Here is a 16115-nt window from a genome sequence, read left to right on the forward strand (position 1 = left end):
TGTAGTGATTAAACATCTCAAGTTTTTTGACTTGATATCATTTATAATAAAGTTTACTTGAAAGAATAGTTATGCAAAAGCAACAGGGTCTCAGTGAAAAGTCTCATGGAAAAAATATACATCTGTGAAGAATGTAGCCATCTTTGCATTTAATGAAATTGAAAATGACCCACTGTATTCTGGTGAAGCCTGCAATGAGACCAAAAGTTGTGGTAATTTATGCCTAGGAACTATAATCTGAGGGTATACTTTCTGAGCAAGATCACTGATTCTTATTTCCTTTGTAGGAAGAGAGAAAATTTTCAAAGACTGTGCAAGGGAAGGTGCAGAGCAGTTACTTGCACTCACTTCTGGAAATTGGGGAGCTGCTGAAAAAAAGACTTGAGACCACAAAGAAACTAAAAATTTAGGTTACTAAGAACCACAGGCACTGATGACTCTACAACAGAAAATGACATCTTCCCAGGCAAAAGCTACATCTGGTTGACCATCATTTTAATCCAGAACTTCCTCATAAAATGCATGAAGGACTTTGATCGTGAATTAATTTTTTAGGTATTAAATGTATACAACTGATTAAATTATTGTATATAAACCAGAAGCAGGACCCTCATCTGGGTTTGACCACTTTTTATACATGTTCATATGCATATGGCAGCCACAAGAGAACCCCACTTTTCTTCCCTTCTATCACCAGAGCATCTGGTGGTGATGGGGTTCTATAAAAGCAGCAATAGAAATAAGCATAAAGCATTGACCTCAGAGCAGCTGAATGGTCCTACCATTACAGCAATGGGCGTTTTGATCTGGTCCTTGAGCCTTAAGAAGCAGAAAGCAAAAGTAGAGGGGGACCATGACCTGGAGCAGGACCCTCTTTTCACATTAGCAGTTTAGTTTGAGGCTCCCTTGGCTTTGTGGCTTCCACAGAGCCCAAAGCAGGTAGCCAAAGGGCTTCAGGTGAAATTTGGCATAAGCACCTGCCACTGAAGGGCATCACTCAGATGATCACAGGCCCTCATTTTTTAGCCTACTAGTCCCAGTGGCCAAGGTATCCCCATCCTAGCTTCTGTGAGAGTTAAATCACAGATAGGCTTCTGCTAATTTACAGCTGTTTGGAGAGGAAAGTAGTACAGACCACTTATAAGCCTGCTGAAGACTAGCTTGCTGTCTTTTTGGGAAAGTTGAGAATCACTGTTTTAAAGAAAAGAGGTGTACATAATTTATGCAGGCAAGTATAATACCAACGTCCTTGGTTTTGTGAGATATATATATATATATATATGTATATGCTTCTACATATATAAGTATGTTTTCAAGCATATATGTATATATGCTTGAAAATAAAGATTTAATACTTTAGTGTTTTTTATGTGGGGGTTTTGAGAAAGAAGAAAGGAAGGAATGTATATTATGGATTTAACCTTAGGCTGGCAAAAAGGAACTGTTATCCTTCATGTTTGCATTGTTCACTGGAGCTCCCCAGGACTGTAGCTTCAGAGGTTGTTCTGACAGAAAAGATAAGCATTGCTCTTGAAAATGTTACACAGATTATATAGTTGCTTTGGTAACTTCTTTGTGTTTGAATCTGTGCTTCTGTTTTGGTCTTTGTTACACAAATACTGTTAAAGTTAGTAATTCTGAAAAGCAAAGAAATGAATTTGATGAGGAAATTCAAGTATCTGATGGAGGATTGTCTTAAAGACCTACAAGGTCCTTTTCAACCAACTCACTTCTCCAGTGAAATGTGATAGTTTTTTCTTTTAAAAGCAACCAAAAAAAAAAAAAAAAAAAAAAGCTTGGAAAAAAAAATCTCTGTATGTAACACAATTGCATTTTGTTCCTGTATCTTGACTTTCTTAGATTTACAATTTGGTAGGGTGATTAATAACACTCTCACCTTCCAAAGAAACTTTTTTGAAAATTACTAAATTACCTGTTCAAAAATAAGACTTGTTGGAAGTCCAGTCCATCCATAATTTCAGAAAACTAGTTTAGATGTAATTTGGTAGCCACAATTGTCATACCCCATTCTAAAAGGAGAAAACTTCCTTGAACAAGATGAACTAAAAATTCTGATTAATTCTAAATCTGACTTAATGACAAACCTATCATAATTTCATAAAACTATGGCCTATTTAGGTGGAGCTTTGTGTATGGGGGTAGGGGTATGTATGGCATGTTTTCTTGAAATGATGTTTCTTTGAATACCCAAAAATTCTGTACATAGAAATGCTCTTTGGAACAAGTCTATCGACTGACCATGATCATTCTAGTGTATGTGTGCTCAGTAGGCTGGCCTTGGTCCTCAGGGACAGTGTGTGACTCCAGTGGTCTACCTAACTAGTCTTTTGCCTAGGGGCATCTGGGTCCTCTGCTGGTTTAATGACAAATAATATTATGTCGGGTTATGCTTCCTTTGTTACTTGTTGATTTTCCTACTAAATGTAGCATTTTGATTAGATCCAACCTCTTAAATTTTGAGATAATTGTAAAAAGAATGAAATTATGCAGAAATGGCCAATATCTTTTATTGATCTGTTCTTTTGGAAACTGTCATGCACTATAAATTGTGTACAGTTAAAAAAATATATATATATATTCTTACATGAGTAAAAAGCACCCTCTCCAGCAATTGTATGTCATTGGTATTTGAAGAGAATTCCCAAATAACTCATTGCTGCTGCTGCTGCTGCTGCTGTTTTTGGTTTGTGTGGGTTTTTTGTTTTGTTTTGTTTTTGTGTGGTAAATTGATATTTTTAAAAAAAAAAAAAAAGGAAAGGAGAAAAAACACGACTACTGTTTACAGACTGAAGAATTATTGCTTTTTATACTACTGAGATCCTAAGTTAAGACTCTCCAAAGCAAACATTTGGTTTAAATCATTTATCTGATGTGGATAAAAGGTAGAGAAATTTTTAGTGTTCTCCACATAAATGTACAAATGCCTAGCTGTATTGCCCATCAATTTTGTATATTTTCATAATTTTAATTGTTCAAAATTGCATTATATTTTGCAATCACTATGTTCAATCTGGATTTGTCTTTCATTTTAATATAAAAAGGGGTTTCAATGTATCTACAGCCTTGTTATTGAAACTCTCCCTCCTTTTATGATGTGATTTATTAATATGGGAGATATATATTTTCTTCCTCCTTCAGAATTAAGTGAAGCATAGCAGATCTACTTTAAACTGGTTGGGTTAATTTATATAAACACTTTCATTTTAAGTTGGCATTTCTGCCTGATTCATCTTTGTTCAGATTCCTAGAAGCCACAATCTTTTAAATGGTATAATTCATCTCAATTTTGTGTTGTTATATTCTTCAGAAAAATGGTAATATTTGTGAACTTAAAATTATTCCAAGGCAGTAGTCCTTTTGTTTACCTTGTGTGCTAGCATTCATTAATTCAACATAATATGTGTTGAGTACCTATTTACTATGTGCCAGATTCCATTTGAGGCTCTGTATCTTAGAGAGTGGCTGAGGTAGGGGAAGAAACAATAAAAATAAATAATAGTTTGTAATTATATCCTGATTAATAAAATATATATCAGGATATGTAGGATAGGTGGTGTCATGGGAGGACCTCTGAATGGTGCTGTCTGATCTGAATGATTAAGAGTCAGGCATGGAAAAAGGAATACAAGTCAAAGGTCTCAAGGCAGGAAGCTGCTGAGCATATTGTGTTGACTGGAAAAAAAGGAAAAAGCTCAAGTGCCCGAGACTTAATGAAAGGAGCAGAAAGGAGGTATAGATTAAGATAGTGGAGTTGGGGTTAGAGCAATCAGGATTTTGTAGCCAGGGGAAGGAATGAGATTTTTAAATTTAGTGGGAAGTTACTGGAGGATTTCAGGCAGGCTGACATGATTTATCTAAGGGTGTATGAACCTACAGGCTGAGATCAAAAGTTTATTCAGACACACAATACAGCGGGAAGAGGAGCTGTTTTTCCTCCTAGTTTTCTTTCTGTCGTATGATACTAAATGCCTTTCTTTGAGCCCTGAAAATCAGTTTTTGCCTGCTTCTTGTTATGAATTAACTCTACCCCAACATTTTCTTAACAAAAGGGGGCACTTGGATATACCTCACTGTCATCTTTGACAGTCCCCAGAAGGTGGACTCAGGTTTATACCTGTTCGTATTCCGTTTTTGAGATTCCGTCACTGCTTCAATGCAGGTATGTATTTAATAGTAACAAGTGGAGGATAAGCAACCATGAGCCAAATGCTTATAAAAATTATTTGTGGGTAACTATGGCAGTTTATGCTTAAGGAGCAGAGTTTTTCAGTCTTAGCTTTCATGTATCCTAGTAAAAATGGGTTCCAGATAATGTACCATTTTACATATGAGGAAAGCAGTTAATTACAGATAAGCCTACTAAGCCTACTAAGTAAGGCAAGGGATGGATAATATTTACGCTCTAAGTACTGATGAAATGAGCTAATATATAGACACCCTCCCTTTCCCATCTCCCCATCTCACATTCTTTATCTTGATGGCCATGTGCGAATTCTCAGATTCTGTCGGTTCTCTATTGAATAATCAATCTCTCCTGAAGTAGTTCTAATGCCTCCATTTTGTGTGTGTGGCACCAATTATCAAGGACTCTAATTAAAATTATCCTTGGTACTTTTTGTGATAACTCGCCAAGTTTCTTATGACAGTTTTCTTCATTTTGGATCCAGGGGTTCATTTTGCTTCAGTTTATCTGGAAATTCCCTTAAAATGCATATTCTTGTTTGATTCCAGGAAGCCAGTTAGTCCATAGCCTTTGTTACAGTCTGATTAATAGCATCTGAGCTACATTATTAGTAATTTGATGCTAAGAAATAGAGGGAAGAAATCCACTTGATGTGTTAGGGAAGTTTTTTTTTTTTTTGGTAAGCTTTTTATTTTTTCTATTATAGCTGATTTACAATGTTATGTCAATTTCTGGAGTTCCCGTCGTGGCACAGTGGTTAACGAATCTGACTAGGAACCATGAGGTTGCGGGTTCGGTCCCTGCCTTTGCTCAGTGGGTTAACGATCCGGTGTTGCCGTGAGCTGTGGTGTAGGTTGCAGACGCGGCTTGGATCCCGCGTTGCTGTGGCTCTGGCGTAGGCCGGTGGCTACAGCTCCGATTTGACCCCTAGCCTGGGAACCTCCATATGCCTTGGGAGCGGCCCAAGAAACAGCAAAAAGACAAAAAAAAAAAAAAAAAAAAATTACAATGTTATGTCAATTTCTGTTGCACAAGGGAAGATTCTTATGTGGTATATGCAAATCACTACAAACTGAATTAGAAACAAGATGTGTCTTAAATGAAAAATATTTGATGCAAAGAGCCTCTGATGTACGATAATCTAGTTCTGCCCAATAGCCCATGTTTCTTCAATTCAAGACCCTAGGCTTTTAAATGATGATACCCAATGAAGTAACCATGAATGTGCTGCCACTTTTCTTTCTTCTCACAATTGAGGATTAAGATGAGACCACTTTTGGGGACTGAACGAATTTAGTGTGAGTTCTTCTCCTACTTGTCATTTGACTTATTCTAACTTCCATAAAACAGGGGGTACTTTTTTTTTTGGCCACCCTGTGGCATATGGAGTTCCCAGTCCAGGGATCAGATCCCAGCCATGGCTGCAACCTATACCACCTATGTAGCAAGGCTGGATCCTTTAACCCACTGTGCCAGGCTGGGGATTGAACCTGCACTGTGGCGCTGCAGAGACACCACTGATCCCACTGTGCCACAACAGAAACTACACGACAGTAAATACTTAATTCTTTGGAAGTGACCCTGTTTTAGGTAGATGAGAAAAAACTAGAACAGCTAAAGCAAGTTTACTTGTGAGAAGCATCCAAAAAGATATTTCAGAATTTTCAATTAGAATTGAAATAATGAGTAGGGGAAATACTGAAATCATTGGACCTAATATGTACTTAGTCTTTTGTCAAATGTTTAGGTATCTATGCTGGTTATGGGCAGATGTTTTAAGTCTGAACATTTTAATCTAATTGGTTTGAATTGTTAGCCTGAGCTGCCACAAACTGTTGTTCCGTCCAATTCAACAGTTTTGTTTCCAGGGATTTTAAATACCCAATCTGGCTGAAGTGGGGGAACATAAACAATTTAAGATTTTATTTGCTAACTCTGTTCAACATAAACTTCTTTATGTAGGTGCAGTCAGACATATTTTAGGAGCTGCAATTTGGTATTTTCAACTAGTTAAATATGAAAGTGTGGATGTTACCATAAAGCTTATCACTGCAGATAATTGCTTATCACGCCTGAGAAGAAGCTGGGACAATGCTCTCCCACTCTGCTTTTTAAAAATTGGTGATTACTGAGTAACTGACAGTGACAAAGTGACTTAGATGGAAAACAATCCTTTTCTAAAAAAAACTTTCAAATTGGACCGAATTTTTTTTTTTTTTTTTGTCTTTTTGCTATTTTTTGGGCCGCTCCCGCGGCATATGGAGGTTCCCAGGCTAGGGGTCCAATTGGAGCTGTAGCCACCGGCCTACACCAGAGCCACAGCAACACGGGATCCGAGCCGCGTCTGCAACCTACACCACAGCTCATGGCCGGATCATTAACCCACTGAGCAAGGCCAGGGACCGAACCCCCAACCTCATGGTTCCCAGTCGGATTCGTCAACCACTGCGCCACAACGGGAACTCCCAAATTGGACCAAATTTTTTGTTGTTGTTGTTGCTATTTCTTGGGCCGCTCCCGCGGCATATGGAGGTTCCCAGGCTAGGGGTCTAATCGGAGCTGTAGCCACCAGCCTACGCCAGAGCCACAGCAACTCGGGATCCGAGCCGCGTCTGCAACCTACACCACAGCTCACGGCAACACCGGATCATTAACCCACTGAGCAAGGGCAGGGACCGAACCCGCAACCTCATGGTTCCTAGTCGGATTCGTTAACCACTGCGCCACGACGGGAACTCCTAGACCAAATTTTTAATTAGCTATCTAAATCCAACTCTTAAAAAGCCCTATCAGAATATATTGGTAAAACTAAGAATCTGTTATATGTTATCTCATGGAGTATGGAAAATAATTATACTGGCCATTCAGTTTCAAGGACCAGAAAATGGGCAATACATTTTACCACCTGCAATCAGTCCACTTGGATTTGAACACTAGAAGAAAGTAATAAAGGTAGACCTTGAGCTGGGACTAGTTTTCACAGCATTACCAGGAGTCTGTTACTCTGGTAGAGCAGAGTCCATACCACCTTAGATTAAAAAATAAATTCAAAGGAGAAAACAGGTCATAGGCCCAAGTATAATCTGTAAAAGAAAACTGAATGGCTTTATGTCCACTTAACCAAAACACAGAAACTTTAATTGGATCAGAATTATACCTGTCAAGAACCTGGGCAGTATACTCTTCTTTATAGCACCAATTCCCTCTGAGTGTGGATTTCACAAGCCATCTGAGTAACTGCTTCAGCTATACCTGACTGGTTACAGAGATGTCCCAAGTGTGATCACAACAGCATCGGTACCCAGGCACATTCAGATTTGTTTAGTGCCACTTTTCCTAGCACTCCATTATATCCCAGGTGGGTCTCACAGCCAGCAGGTAACTGAGCCCTCCCACTCCCACCAAACCCTAGTGTGCTTTATCACAGCTCCTCCTTCTCAGCCCCCTTCTTCTGGAAGGCAGTCAAGATGTTTAAGCTCCTCTGGAGCTCTTCCTTCTTCCCACTGCTCATCTTGTTCTTCTCAATCAGCTTGGTGATTCGGGTCATCTCTGATGCTGGGAAGTCCTCACCTTGGTCTAAGATCTTTCCCATGATCTTAAGGTACTGCTCTGCCCACTTCTTCTCAGTCTCCTTCACACTTTTGAGGTTGTCCTGCCCCTGCCTCAAGAGGGCCTGGCGGGCTTCCACCCCAGAGGCCCTGATGAACTCCCCAGCAAGGGTGTCATATGCAGGCAGGCAACCAGGCATACCTAGGTAGATCCCATGTCCCTTTAGCCAGCGCTGGATGGCTCCAACTTTAACTGCCCCACTATATAGGATTGGGTTCTCAAAGTCCCCATCCCGGAAGAGGTAGAAGACCGGGTAGTTCTCTTTGTCCAGCTTGTATTTCTCACTCAGCTCCATATTCAGCTTGTCACCGTAATCTGTGAACAGAAACCAGAAATGAGAAGCAAGACCATGAGGAAGGCAGGGTGGGAAATTGCTATGAGTGCTATCTGAGCTGATGGGAAGAAGACTCTTCTTAGCAGTTTGAATTCCTCTTCTTCTACTTCCTAGCCATGTGGCATTACTTAATCTCTCTGAACTTCATTTTCCTCATTTGAAAATGGGAAATTCTGCATATTTAATATATACCCACTATGTGCCAAGGACAGTTCCAAGTGCTGGAGACTTAGTTGTGATTGAGCACATCAAGCCTCTAACCTCAAGGAGCCTATACTCTTTGAAGGGTAAGAAGAGAGATAATAAATGAATATATACGTGATTAGTGCCATGATGACACTAATCAGGGTGACAGGACACAGTGCCTGGGTAAGAAGGCCTACTTCAGGTGGTCATGGAAAGCCTCCCTGTGAAGATGGCATGAGCTGAGGAACCTGAATATGAAGGAGCCAGATGTGTGAAGATGTGGGAAGAGTGTCTCTGGCAGAAAGGACTGCCAGTGCAAAAGCTGTGTATTGAGGGATTACAAAATGTAGCCTGGCTGAAGCTTCGTGAACATGTGGTAGGTAACGAATATAGTCCCTACCACATAAGGGGTGTTGAGATGACTCCATGAGGCGGTATATGCACTTAATCTGGCAGAGTTAAGTGTTTAATATGTGGTAGTTGTTAGTATTTGCTATGTCCTTCCCAACAGGCAGTAGCAGCCCCAAGGGTTGACACTAAGACAACTGGTTTCTTATACCTGGCCAAGACCACCTGTTACTGGGTGGTAGTATAGAAGTTTGGGGTTCTAATCCTAGTTCTACCACTTTATACTCTTGAGCAAGTTACTCTAAACCTTTTTTTTTTTCATTTGGGAGGCCACAGAACTTCCTTCAGAGTTTGTCATTAGGATGACATACTTGCAAAGCACTTATTTAGCACAAAGGCCTGGCATAGAGTAAACATTTGAGAAATGTCAGATCTTGCTGCTATTATTATTAAAGCTCCAAAGAAGTGGACTCACGGTTGAATCAGAATTGATGAACTGCCCTGGAGAAGTGTGACAGCCTTCTCTACTCAGGACCAGACTTAAGAGCTTAAGAAAGTGAGGCATCTCTGCTGGGAGGAAGCTAAGAGGGAAGAACCTGCTGCTTTTGGGAATACACACTTAGGTGGATCTCTGAATAAGCCCCTTCCTACCCTGTGGCCTGAGACAAGTCATTTAATAAGTTCCTTGAGCTTCGGTTTTCCTCAAGTATAATATGGAGATAAGGCATCTCACTTCTCAGGGGAGGTTCAAATGAAAATTACAAATGCAAGGTCTGCACATCTTTACAGACTAAAAAAACCACTATATGTTGGCAATTTTTTTTTTTTTTGTCTTTTTGCCATTTTTTGGGCCACTTCCGTAGCATATGGAGGTTCCCAGGCTAGGGGTTGAATCTGAGCTGTAGCCATCAGCCTATGCCACAGCCACAGTCAACGCGGGATCCGAGCTGCGTCTGAGACCTACACCACAGCTCATGGCAACACCGGATCCTTAACCCACTGAGCAAGGCCAGGGATTGAACCCACAACCTCATGGTTCCTAGTCAGATTTGTTAACCACTGAGCCAGGATGGGAACTCCAGGTTGGCAACTTTGTTTCAAAGTTGTCACTATCATTAAGAGCTGTCCTTGGTTTAGCAGCTCTGGAGATTTTGAACTAAAGCCCAAACCCAACAGTTTTGGTACAAAAGAGCTGAAATGAAGATAGAAGAACTGACTATTTGGTGGGAGGCAAGACATGTACTCACCCACCTTTGCCATCAGTCCCCTGTGAGAGCTTTAGGTTTTCACAGTAAGTTTGATGTCAGTGTATGGTGGAGGGTGAAGGGTCATGAATTTCCTCTCTTCAGGCACCTGCAAGGCTGAGCTGAGGTTCTGTGGTCACACAATCTGCTCAAGCCAAGCTTGCCACGGGTACCAGATTCCTTGAGAAGACATGACCCAATTTACAAGCCTCATGTATGGCTCAGATGGAAAGATGCTGGGTATCCCCCTTACAAGTGGGGAAATAATTCCCAGTTTCCTCCCTCTCTGCCCTCCCCAGTCATCCTGGACTTGTTCATACCTGAGATCCCCACTTCTGCCACCAAGAGATCATCGCTGGAAGCTGAGTTTTCAGCCAGACGCTTGAACTCATCCTGCTTCTCACCATAGGGATACTGGGTGTCAAACTTCACCAAGACAAACTTGCTTTTGGGAATGACCTGAGGGCAGACAGAGCTGAGCGAGTGGAGGGTTTCAAGGACCTTTGGGGTAGTTCCGTTTCCCAAGGGACCCCTGTTTAAGAAACAGTGGAAACCAAGCCCACAAGGGAGACAAGCTCTCATACACTAAGAATCATCCATTCATTCATCCACTGATTCATTTAACAATCTAGTGGTGTCTATGTTCTGGGCACCCCATTAGGTACTTGCTCACACTAATCAAACTGTCTGGAATAAACAATGCTCTAAATGTTCTAAGGCCTTCAGTGACCCTTTTGATAAGGGTAGGGAAACCCATCCTTAGCCCATACTATGTTGGCCCCTGTCATCCATCATCCCAGGGGGCCTTTCTGGGATGACCACACCCAACCAACCATCTATAAAGGAATCAGCATCACAGAGGATGCTTTTGCTAGGGGCCCAGAGTTTGAGCTCTGCAATTTCAGGGCTCAAAGGAAGTAGCTGAGAAGAAGTTGCTGACAGGCCAGGTTTGGGACAATGTCTCCTGCCTAAACCACAGTTCCCTGTAAGTTAGAGCTCTAGGACCTAAGATTGTCAGGATCAAGACTTTTATTTATTTATTTTTGCTTTTTAGGGCCACACGTGCTGCATATAGAAGTTCCCAGGCTAGGGGTCAAATTGGAGCTGTAGCTGCCAGCCTACACCACAGCCATCAACACGGGATCCGAGCCATGTCTATGACCTACGCCACAGCTCATGGCAACACCAAATACTTAACCCACTAAGCAAGGCCAGGGATTGAACCCGCATCCTCATGGACACTAGACAGATTTGCTACTGCTGAGCCACAACGGGAACTCCAAGACATTTAATTGTGGTAAAATTTGCATCATGTAAATTTGCCATTTTAAAGTGTGTAATTCAGTGGGACTTATCACCTTAACCATGTTGCACAACCATCACTAACATCTAGTTTCAAAGCATTTTCATCTCCCAAAAAGGAATCACATATCCATTAAGCAGTCATTCCTTAGTCTTCCTTCCCCCTAGCCCCTGGAAATCAGTAATTTGCTTTCTGTCTGCATGGATTTGTCTACTCTGATGGACTCGTATAATATGTGACTTTTTGTGTCTGGCTTCTTTCTCTTAGCATCATGTTTTTGAGATTCATCCATGTTGTAGCATGTATAAGTATTTCATTTCTTTCAATGGCCAAATAAATGCTCCGTTGTAGGGATACATTTTGTTTATCCATTCATTAGCTGATGGACATTTGGGTTGTTTCCGCCTTTTGGTTATTTGTGAATAGTGCTGTTATAAACCTATGTGTGCAAGTTTTTATTTGAACACCTGTTTTCATTTCTTTGGGGAATATACTTAGGAGATGAACTGTAGGGTGATAGAGCGATTCTATGTTTAACTTACTGAAGAATTTCAAGGACTTAATTTTGATGGTTTCTTCCAATGCACATATTTTACCTGATAAGCAGCCTCTGGTCAGCAGCACTGCTTCCCTTTCTCCTACGACTTTTATTTTTCTAATCAGAGTCACCACTGCTGATTAATTTTTCATCATAGGCAATCACCTGCATAATTATGTTGTTGTTATCATTCCAATTTTTGTTAGTCCTTCTTCCTTACTGTGTGCTGATGGCCATCTTGTTTTAGGTTTTAAAAAATATTTAGCAGTGCCTGAGGACACAGGGAAGAGGGATAAGGGACCAGAACAAGTAATCTTTAAGTGGTCACTGACCCCAAAAAGTCTGAGCTCTGGGGCCTAAAAGCAGGGAAGACTTAAAATATAAATCAGATCACATCCCTCTGGCCCATTTGGCCTTATTTCAGTTTAACACACCAAAATTATTCCATTTAGAGCCTTTTCATTTGCTGTCTCAGCTGGCTGGAGTGTTCTTTCCTCAGTTCTTTCCATAGTTGTCTTATCATACCAAGTTCAATTCAGATGAGCTTGTAACATGTAATTCTGCTTCATTTCCATTGTACTGTATCATGCTAAACTTATGCTACTTTCTTCACTGCATTAGTCACTCTGTGAAATCCTTATTGACTTGTTGTTGGTTTCTTCCACTAGAATATATGTTTATGAGAATAAGGAACTTGTATGACCTGTTTTCTGCTGTTATCCTTAGTGCTCAATAGTGCCTGGCAGGTGGTAGATGGCCCAAAAATATCTGATAAATGAACAAGACTAGAGCAGGCTTTGGTAGCAGGTGCTACATGTCAAGCGGGAAAAATTTATTTATTTGCTTTTAGGGCTGCACACACAGCACATGGAAGTTTTCTTGCTAGGGGTCAAATCGGAGCTATAGCTCCTGGCCTACACCACAGTCACAGCTACACAGGATCTGAGCCGTGTCTGCGACCCACACCACAGCTTCACGGCAATGCTGGATCCTTAACCCACTGGGAAAGGCCAGGGATTGAACCCCAACCTCATGGTTCATAGCCAGATTCATTTCCGCTGCACCATGATGGGAATTCCTTTCTTTTCATTATTATTATTATTATTATTTTTTTTTTTTTTGCTTTTTAGGGCCATACCCACAGCATGTGGAAGTTTCCAGGCTAGGGGTCGAATCAGAGCTATAGCTTCCAGCCTACACTATAGCCATAGCAATGCCAATCCTTAACCCACTAAGCAGGAAAAATTTTTAAAAGCACAACACAGGATAACCTACCTTCAAGGGGCCTACATTTATATAATGGAATAATATTAAGAATCATAATATTAATAATCATAATGCTGAAACAGAAATGAGAGGACTTCATCTTATTTTTCACTATTCTTGGCTATGGGCAGAATGGTTTTGAATGGCAAGCATTTACACAATGAATTTTCTCTTGTTCTTTTACTCAATCTGTACCTAACTGCTTTAGAAATTTCTTTCCTTTCTTCATCCTTAAAAAATCAGTTCCATGTAACCTACATTTAGGCAACTTGCTTCTTCAATGTACAGATGAATTCATTATTCATTCATTCACTGAATAAAAAGGTGCTAAGGATCTCTTATATGCCAGGCACTGTTCTAAGTGAATATAGCAGTAAAGAAAACAGCAGGTATTTATTTTTAATGATGGTAAGAGCAAGAAACAAAAAAGACACTGGAAACCACTGAAAGGCAAAACACAGAACAAGACCCCTGGAAATGGAGCTAACACTAGTTAGCTCCCCTTTTGTTCAATGGTGATGGAAGAGAGTGAGATTTATAAAGGGCTGGAGAAAATGTTTGTCCATTCATTCAACAAATTATTTTTGAGCATCTTCTATGTAAAATGTAACCTGCTAGGCTCCACAGATGATCAGTGAAAAAGATAAAGTAGTTCTTCACAAGTATATAATACTCTAGTGTGAGAGAGGAATGATACACTAGACAAGGAAAAAAGGTCAGTAATGAATGCTCTACAGTGAAATCAAACAGGGTTTTGTGAGTGGCACTTAAACTGGGGGAGGGGAAAATCTGAGAAAGTAACATTAAAGGCAAGCCTGAATGATGAGGAGCAACCAGCTTTTCGAAGATTGACCAAAGGTGAGTTCCTGTTGTGGCTCAGCAGGTTAGAACCCAACTAGTATCCATAAGGATTCGGGTTCAATACCTGGCCTCTCTCAGTGGGTTAAGGATCCAGCCCTGCCATGAGCTATGGTGTAGGTTGCATCACAGCTCGGATCTGGTGTTGCTGTGGCTGGGGCATACACCAATGGCTGCAGCTCTGATTAAACCCCTAGCCTGGGAACTTCCATATGCTGCAGGTACGGCCTTAAAAAGAAAACAAAAACAAAAAAACAAAGTTTGAGCAAAGAATGTTATAGTCACAAAGATCTGCCAGTGCAGAGGGCCTAAGGCAGTAAGTAATGAGCTAGGAATTGCCAAAGGACAGATGTGTGATACCTGTGGCTGGAGCAGAGAGGACAAAGAGGAGAATGGTTAGATTAGAAGAGAAGGAAGCAAGGCTCAGATCATGTAGGACTTAGGGTACTGTGTAAATACCCTAAGCTCAAGAGTAAAAACAGGGAGGCCACTGAGGCTATTGTGGTAGCTGTAAAGATGGAGACGCAGCAACAGTGCAGTTTCTCCCTGAGTCACACTTGGTTTGTCACGTTATCTCATTTTCACCTATGGGTGGTAGGGGTGTCACTTTGCCAATAAAGACCTCCAAAGGGCTCTGCTGTGGCGTGTGCCTGACAACCAGCCAGCCAACCTACACTTTTTTTTTTTTTCTTTTTAGGACCGCAATGCGGCATACGGAGGTTCCCAGACTAGGGGTGGAATTGGAGCTGGAGCTGCAGCTGCCGGCCTACGCCACAGCCGCAACAACACCAGATATCACGACACCAGAGCTCACTGGCAGCACTGGATCCTTACCCCACTGAGCGAGGCCAGGGATCGAACCCACATCCTCTGGGCACTAGTTGGGTTCATTATCGCTGAGCCACAATGGCAACTCCATACACCTACACTTTTACATTCTTGAAAATTTGCCTTGAATGAGTCACAGGTACCAACTTCAGGAACAGGAACCCTTTCGAAAAGGGGAAGAGTTCAATCACTTGAGATAGATAGATACTTCTTGGTTTCACTTCCCAGCAATGAGCATGGACTAAAATAAAACGCCTGGTTCTCTCTCAACACTTAGCTCGCCCGTCTCACAGGTGAAGTTAAGGTGCCAGTGGGTGAAGAAAGGTGAAAGATCAGGGGACTGGGACTGCATTCAGCTTTCCATATTTCCACCTTCCACGTACCGAGGCCAGGACCCCAATTCTGTGAATACGGAGGTGGGGATTGTAGCTAATCCTTCCAAGTCTTGACCCGATTTTGCCACCAGGCCCAAGACATTCACTACAGAGTGGTTGAACTGAAGCTTATTCTCAAAGCTTGCACTTTTTATGGAGAGGCAGAATATCTGGACAGTGGCTGAAATCCATGCCAAGGAAAGAGGGGCGCTGAAGTGCAGGTTAACAAGCAGGGTTTCCACCCCTGCCCAACACAGTGGCGTCCGCTTCGAACTGCCCTCCAGGTTTCTCTACTTTGGACCCGAGGATTGGGCTCACCTGGCACCTCCCTCTTCCCACAGGTGATGGGAAGGGGCACCCTGCTCCCTCAGCTCCATTTCTGCAGTTCTTTTGCAAAGGAGGAAGCAAGTATAAATATTGCAAAGGCAAAGGTGCGTGGTGACCATGGATCATGCATGCTCCAAGGCCAAGATACGGCCTCGGCCCAAAGTCCACCAGCCCTGCAAGGCGGTGGGAACCCACGAGATCATTGCTACAGACCACCTCCCGCCAGCTAGCTGTACCCAGCGTCCCCCACGGGTGGGCGCTGCCCTAGGAGCTCTGGCTGCACCTGCGCGCGATGTCCCCCGCCGCGTTACCTTGTAGAAAGTAATTGTATCCAGGGGAAGGGCGCCCTTGGTGTGCAGGCCGCTGCCGCCTTGCGGAGCAGAGAGAAACAGGAGGAACAGGAGAAGGGGAAAGAGTGGAGAGAGACAAGCAGCGTGGGGAATGGCGGAAGCCATAACGCCTTATTCTGGCAGTAGCTGCTGAAGCAGAGGAAGCGTGGAGTCGGGAGTCACGTGTCTAGGAGGGCCGACTCCGGCGCGCGTACGTGTACTAGCCGGCAGGCTCTCGGCGGCCTAGGGTGAGAGGGTGGGGCCTCGTGAGGGGAGAGGGGGGAAATGGAGCTGCTGCGCGTGCGTACTCGGCGAAAGCCAGCTGGGGCCTAGGGTGATTGGGCGGGGCCAAGTGGCGGGGAGGGGG

General features: G+C 42.3%; 3 protein-coding genes across 3 annotated transcripts in view; 2 read left to right on the forward strand and 1 right to left on the reverse strand.

Moving 5' to 3' along the window:
- The window catches only part of NAA25 (N(alpha)-acetyltransferase 25, NatB auxiliary subunit), a 75989-nt gene extending 72914 nt beyond the window's left edge, over positions 1-3075 (forward strand). The window contains exon 24 of the mRNA XM_021074209.1: positions 288-3075. Coding sequence (XP_020929868.1) covers positions 288-410 — 123 coding nt within the window. The 3' untranslated portion in view covers positions 411-3075. The remainder of the gene's footprint in view (positions 1-287) is intronic.
- ERP29 (endoplasmic reticulum protein 29) lies at positions 7316-16036 on the reverse strand. The gene is made up of 3 exons (XM_003483432.3): positions 15731-16036; positions 10246-10384; positions 7316-8128 (listed from the first exon to the last, which is right to left on the reverse strand). The coding sequence occupies exons 1-3, from the start codon at positions 15872-15874 to the stop codon at positions 7626-7628; spliced, it is 786 nt and encodes a 261-aa protein (XP_003483480.1). The 5' UTR covers positions 15875-16036; the 3' UTR covers positions 7316-7625.
- TMEM116 (transmembrane protein 116) overlaps positions 16027-16115 on the forward strand; it is a 116875-nt gene continuing 116786 nt past the window's right edge. The window contains exon 1 of the mRNA XM_021074212.1: positions 16027-16048. The gene's annotated coding sequence lies outside the window, so the exon portion shown is untranslated. The remainder of the gene's footprint in view (positions 16049-16115) is intronic.

The sequence above is a fragment of the Sus scrofa genome, chromosome 14 (assembly GCF_000003025.6).
Source record: "Sus scrofa isolate TJ Tabasco breed Duroc chromosome 14, Sscrofa11.1, whole genome shotgun sequence".
NCBI classification, from domain to species: Eukaryota; Metazoa; Chordata; class Mammalia; order Artiodactyla; family Suidae; genus Sus; species Sus scrofa.

Excerpts from the sequence above, each read along its gene's own strand:
- ERP29 (XM_003483432.3), bottom strand. The coding sequence starts at position 15,874 with ATGGCTTCCGCCATTCCCCACGCTGCTTGTCTCTCTCCACTCTTTCCC. Across the intron at positions 10,385-15,730 it reads ATACAATTACTTTCTACAAG|GTCATTCCCAAAAGCAAGTT; the intron begins GTAACGCGGCGG and ends GTCTGCCCTCAG. Across the intron at positions 8,129-10,245 it reads GGCAGAAGTGGGGATCTCAG|ATTACGGTGACAAGCTGAAT; the intron begins GTATGAACAAGT and ends TTCTGTTCACAG.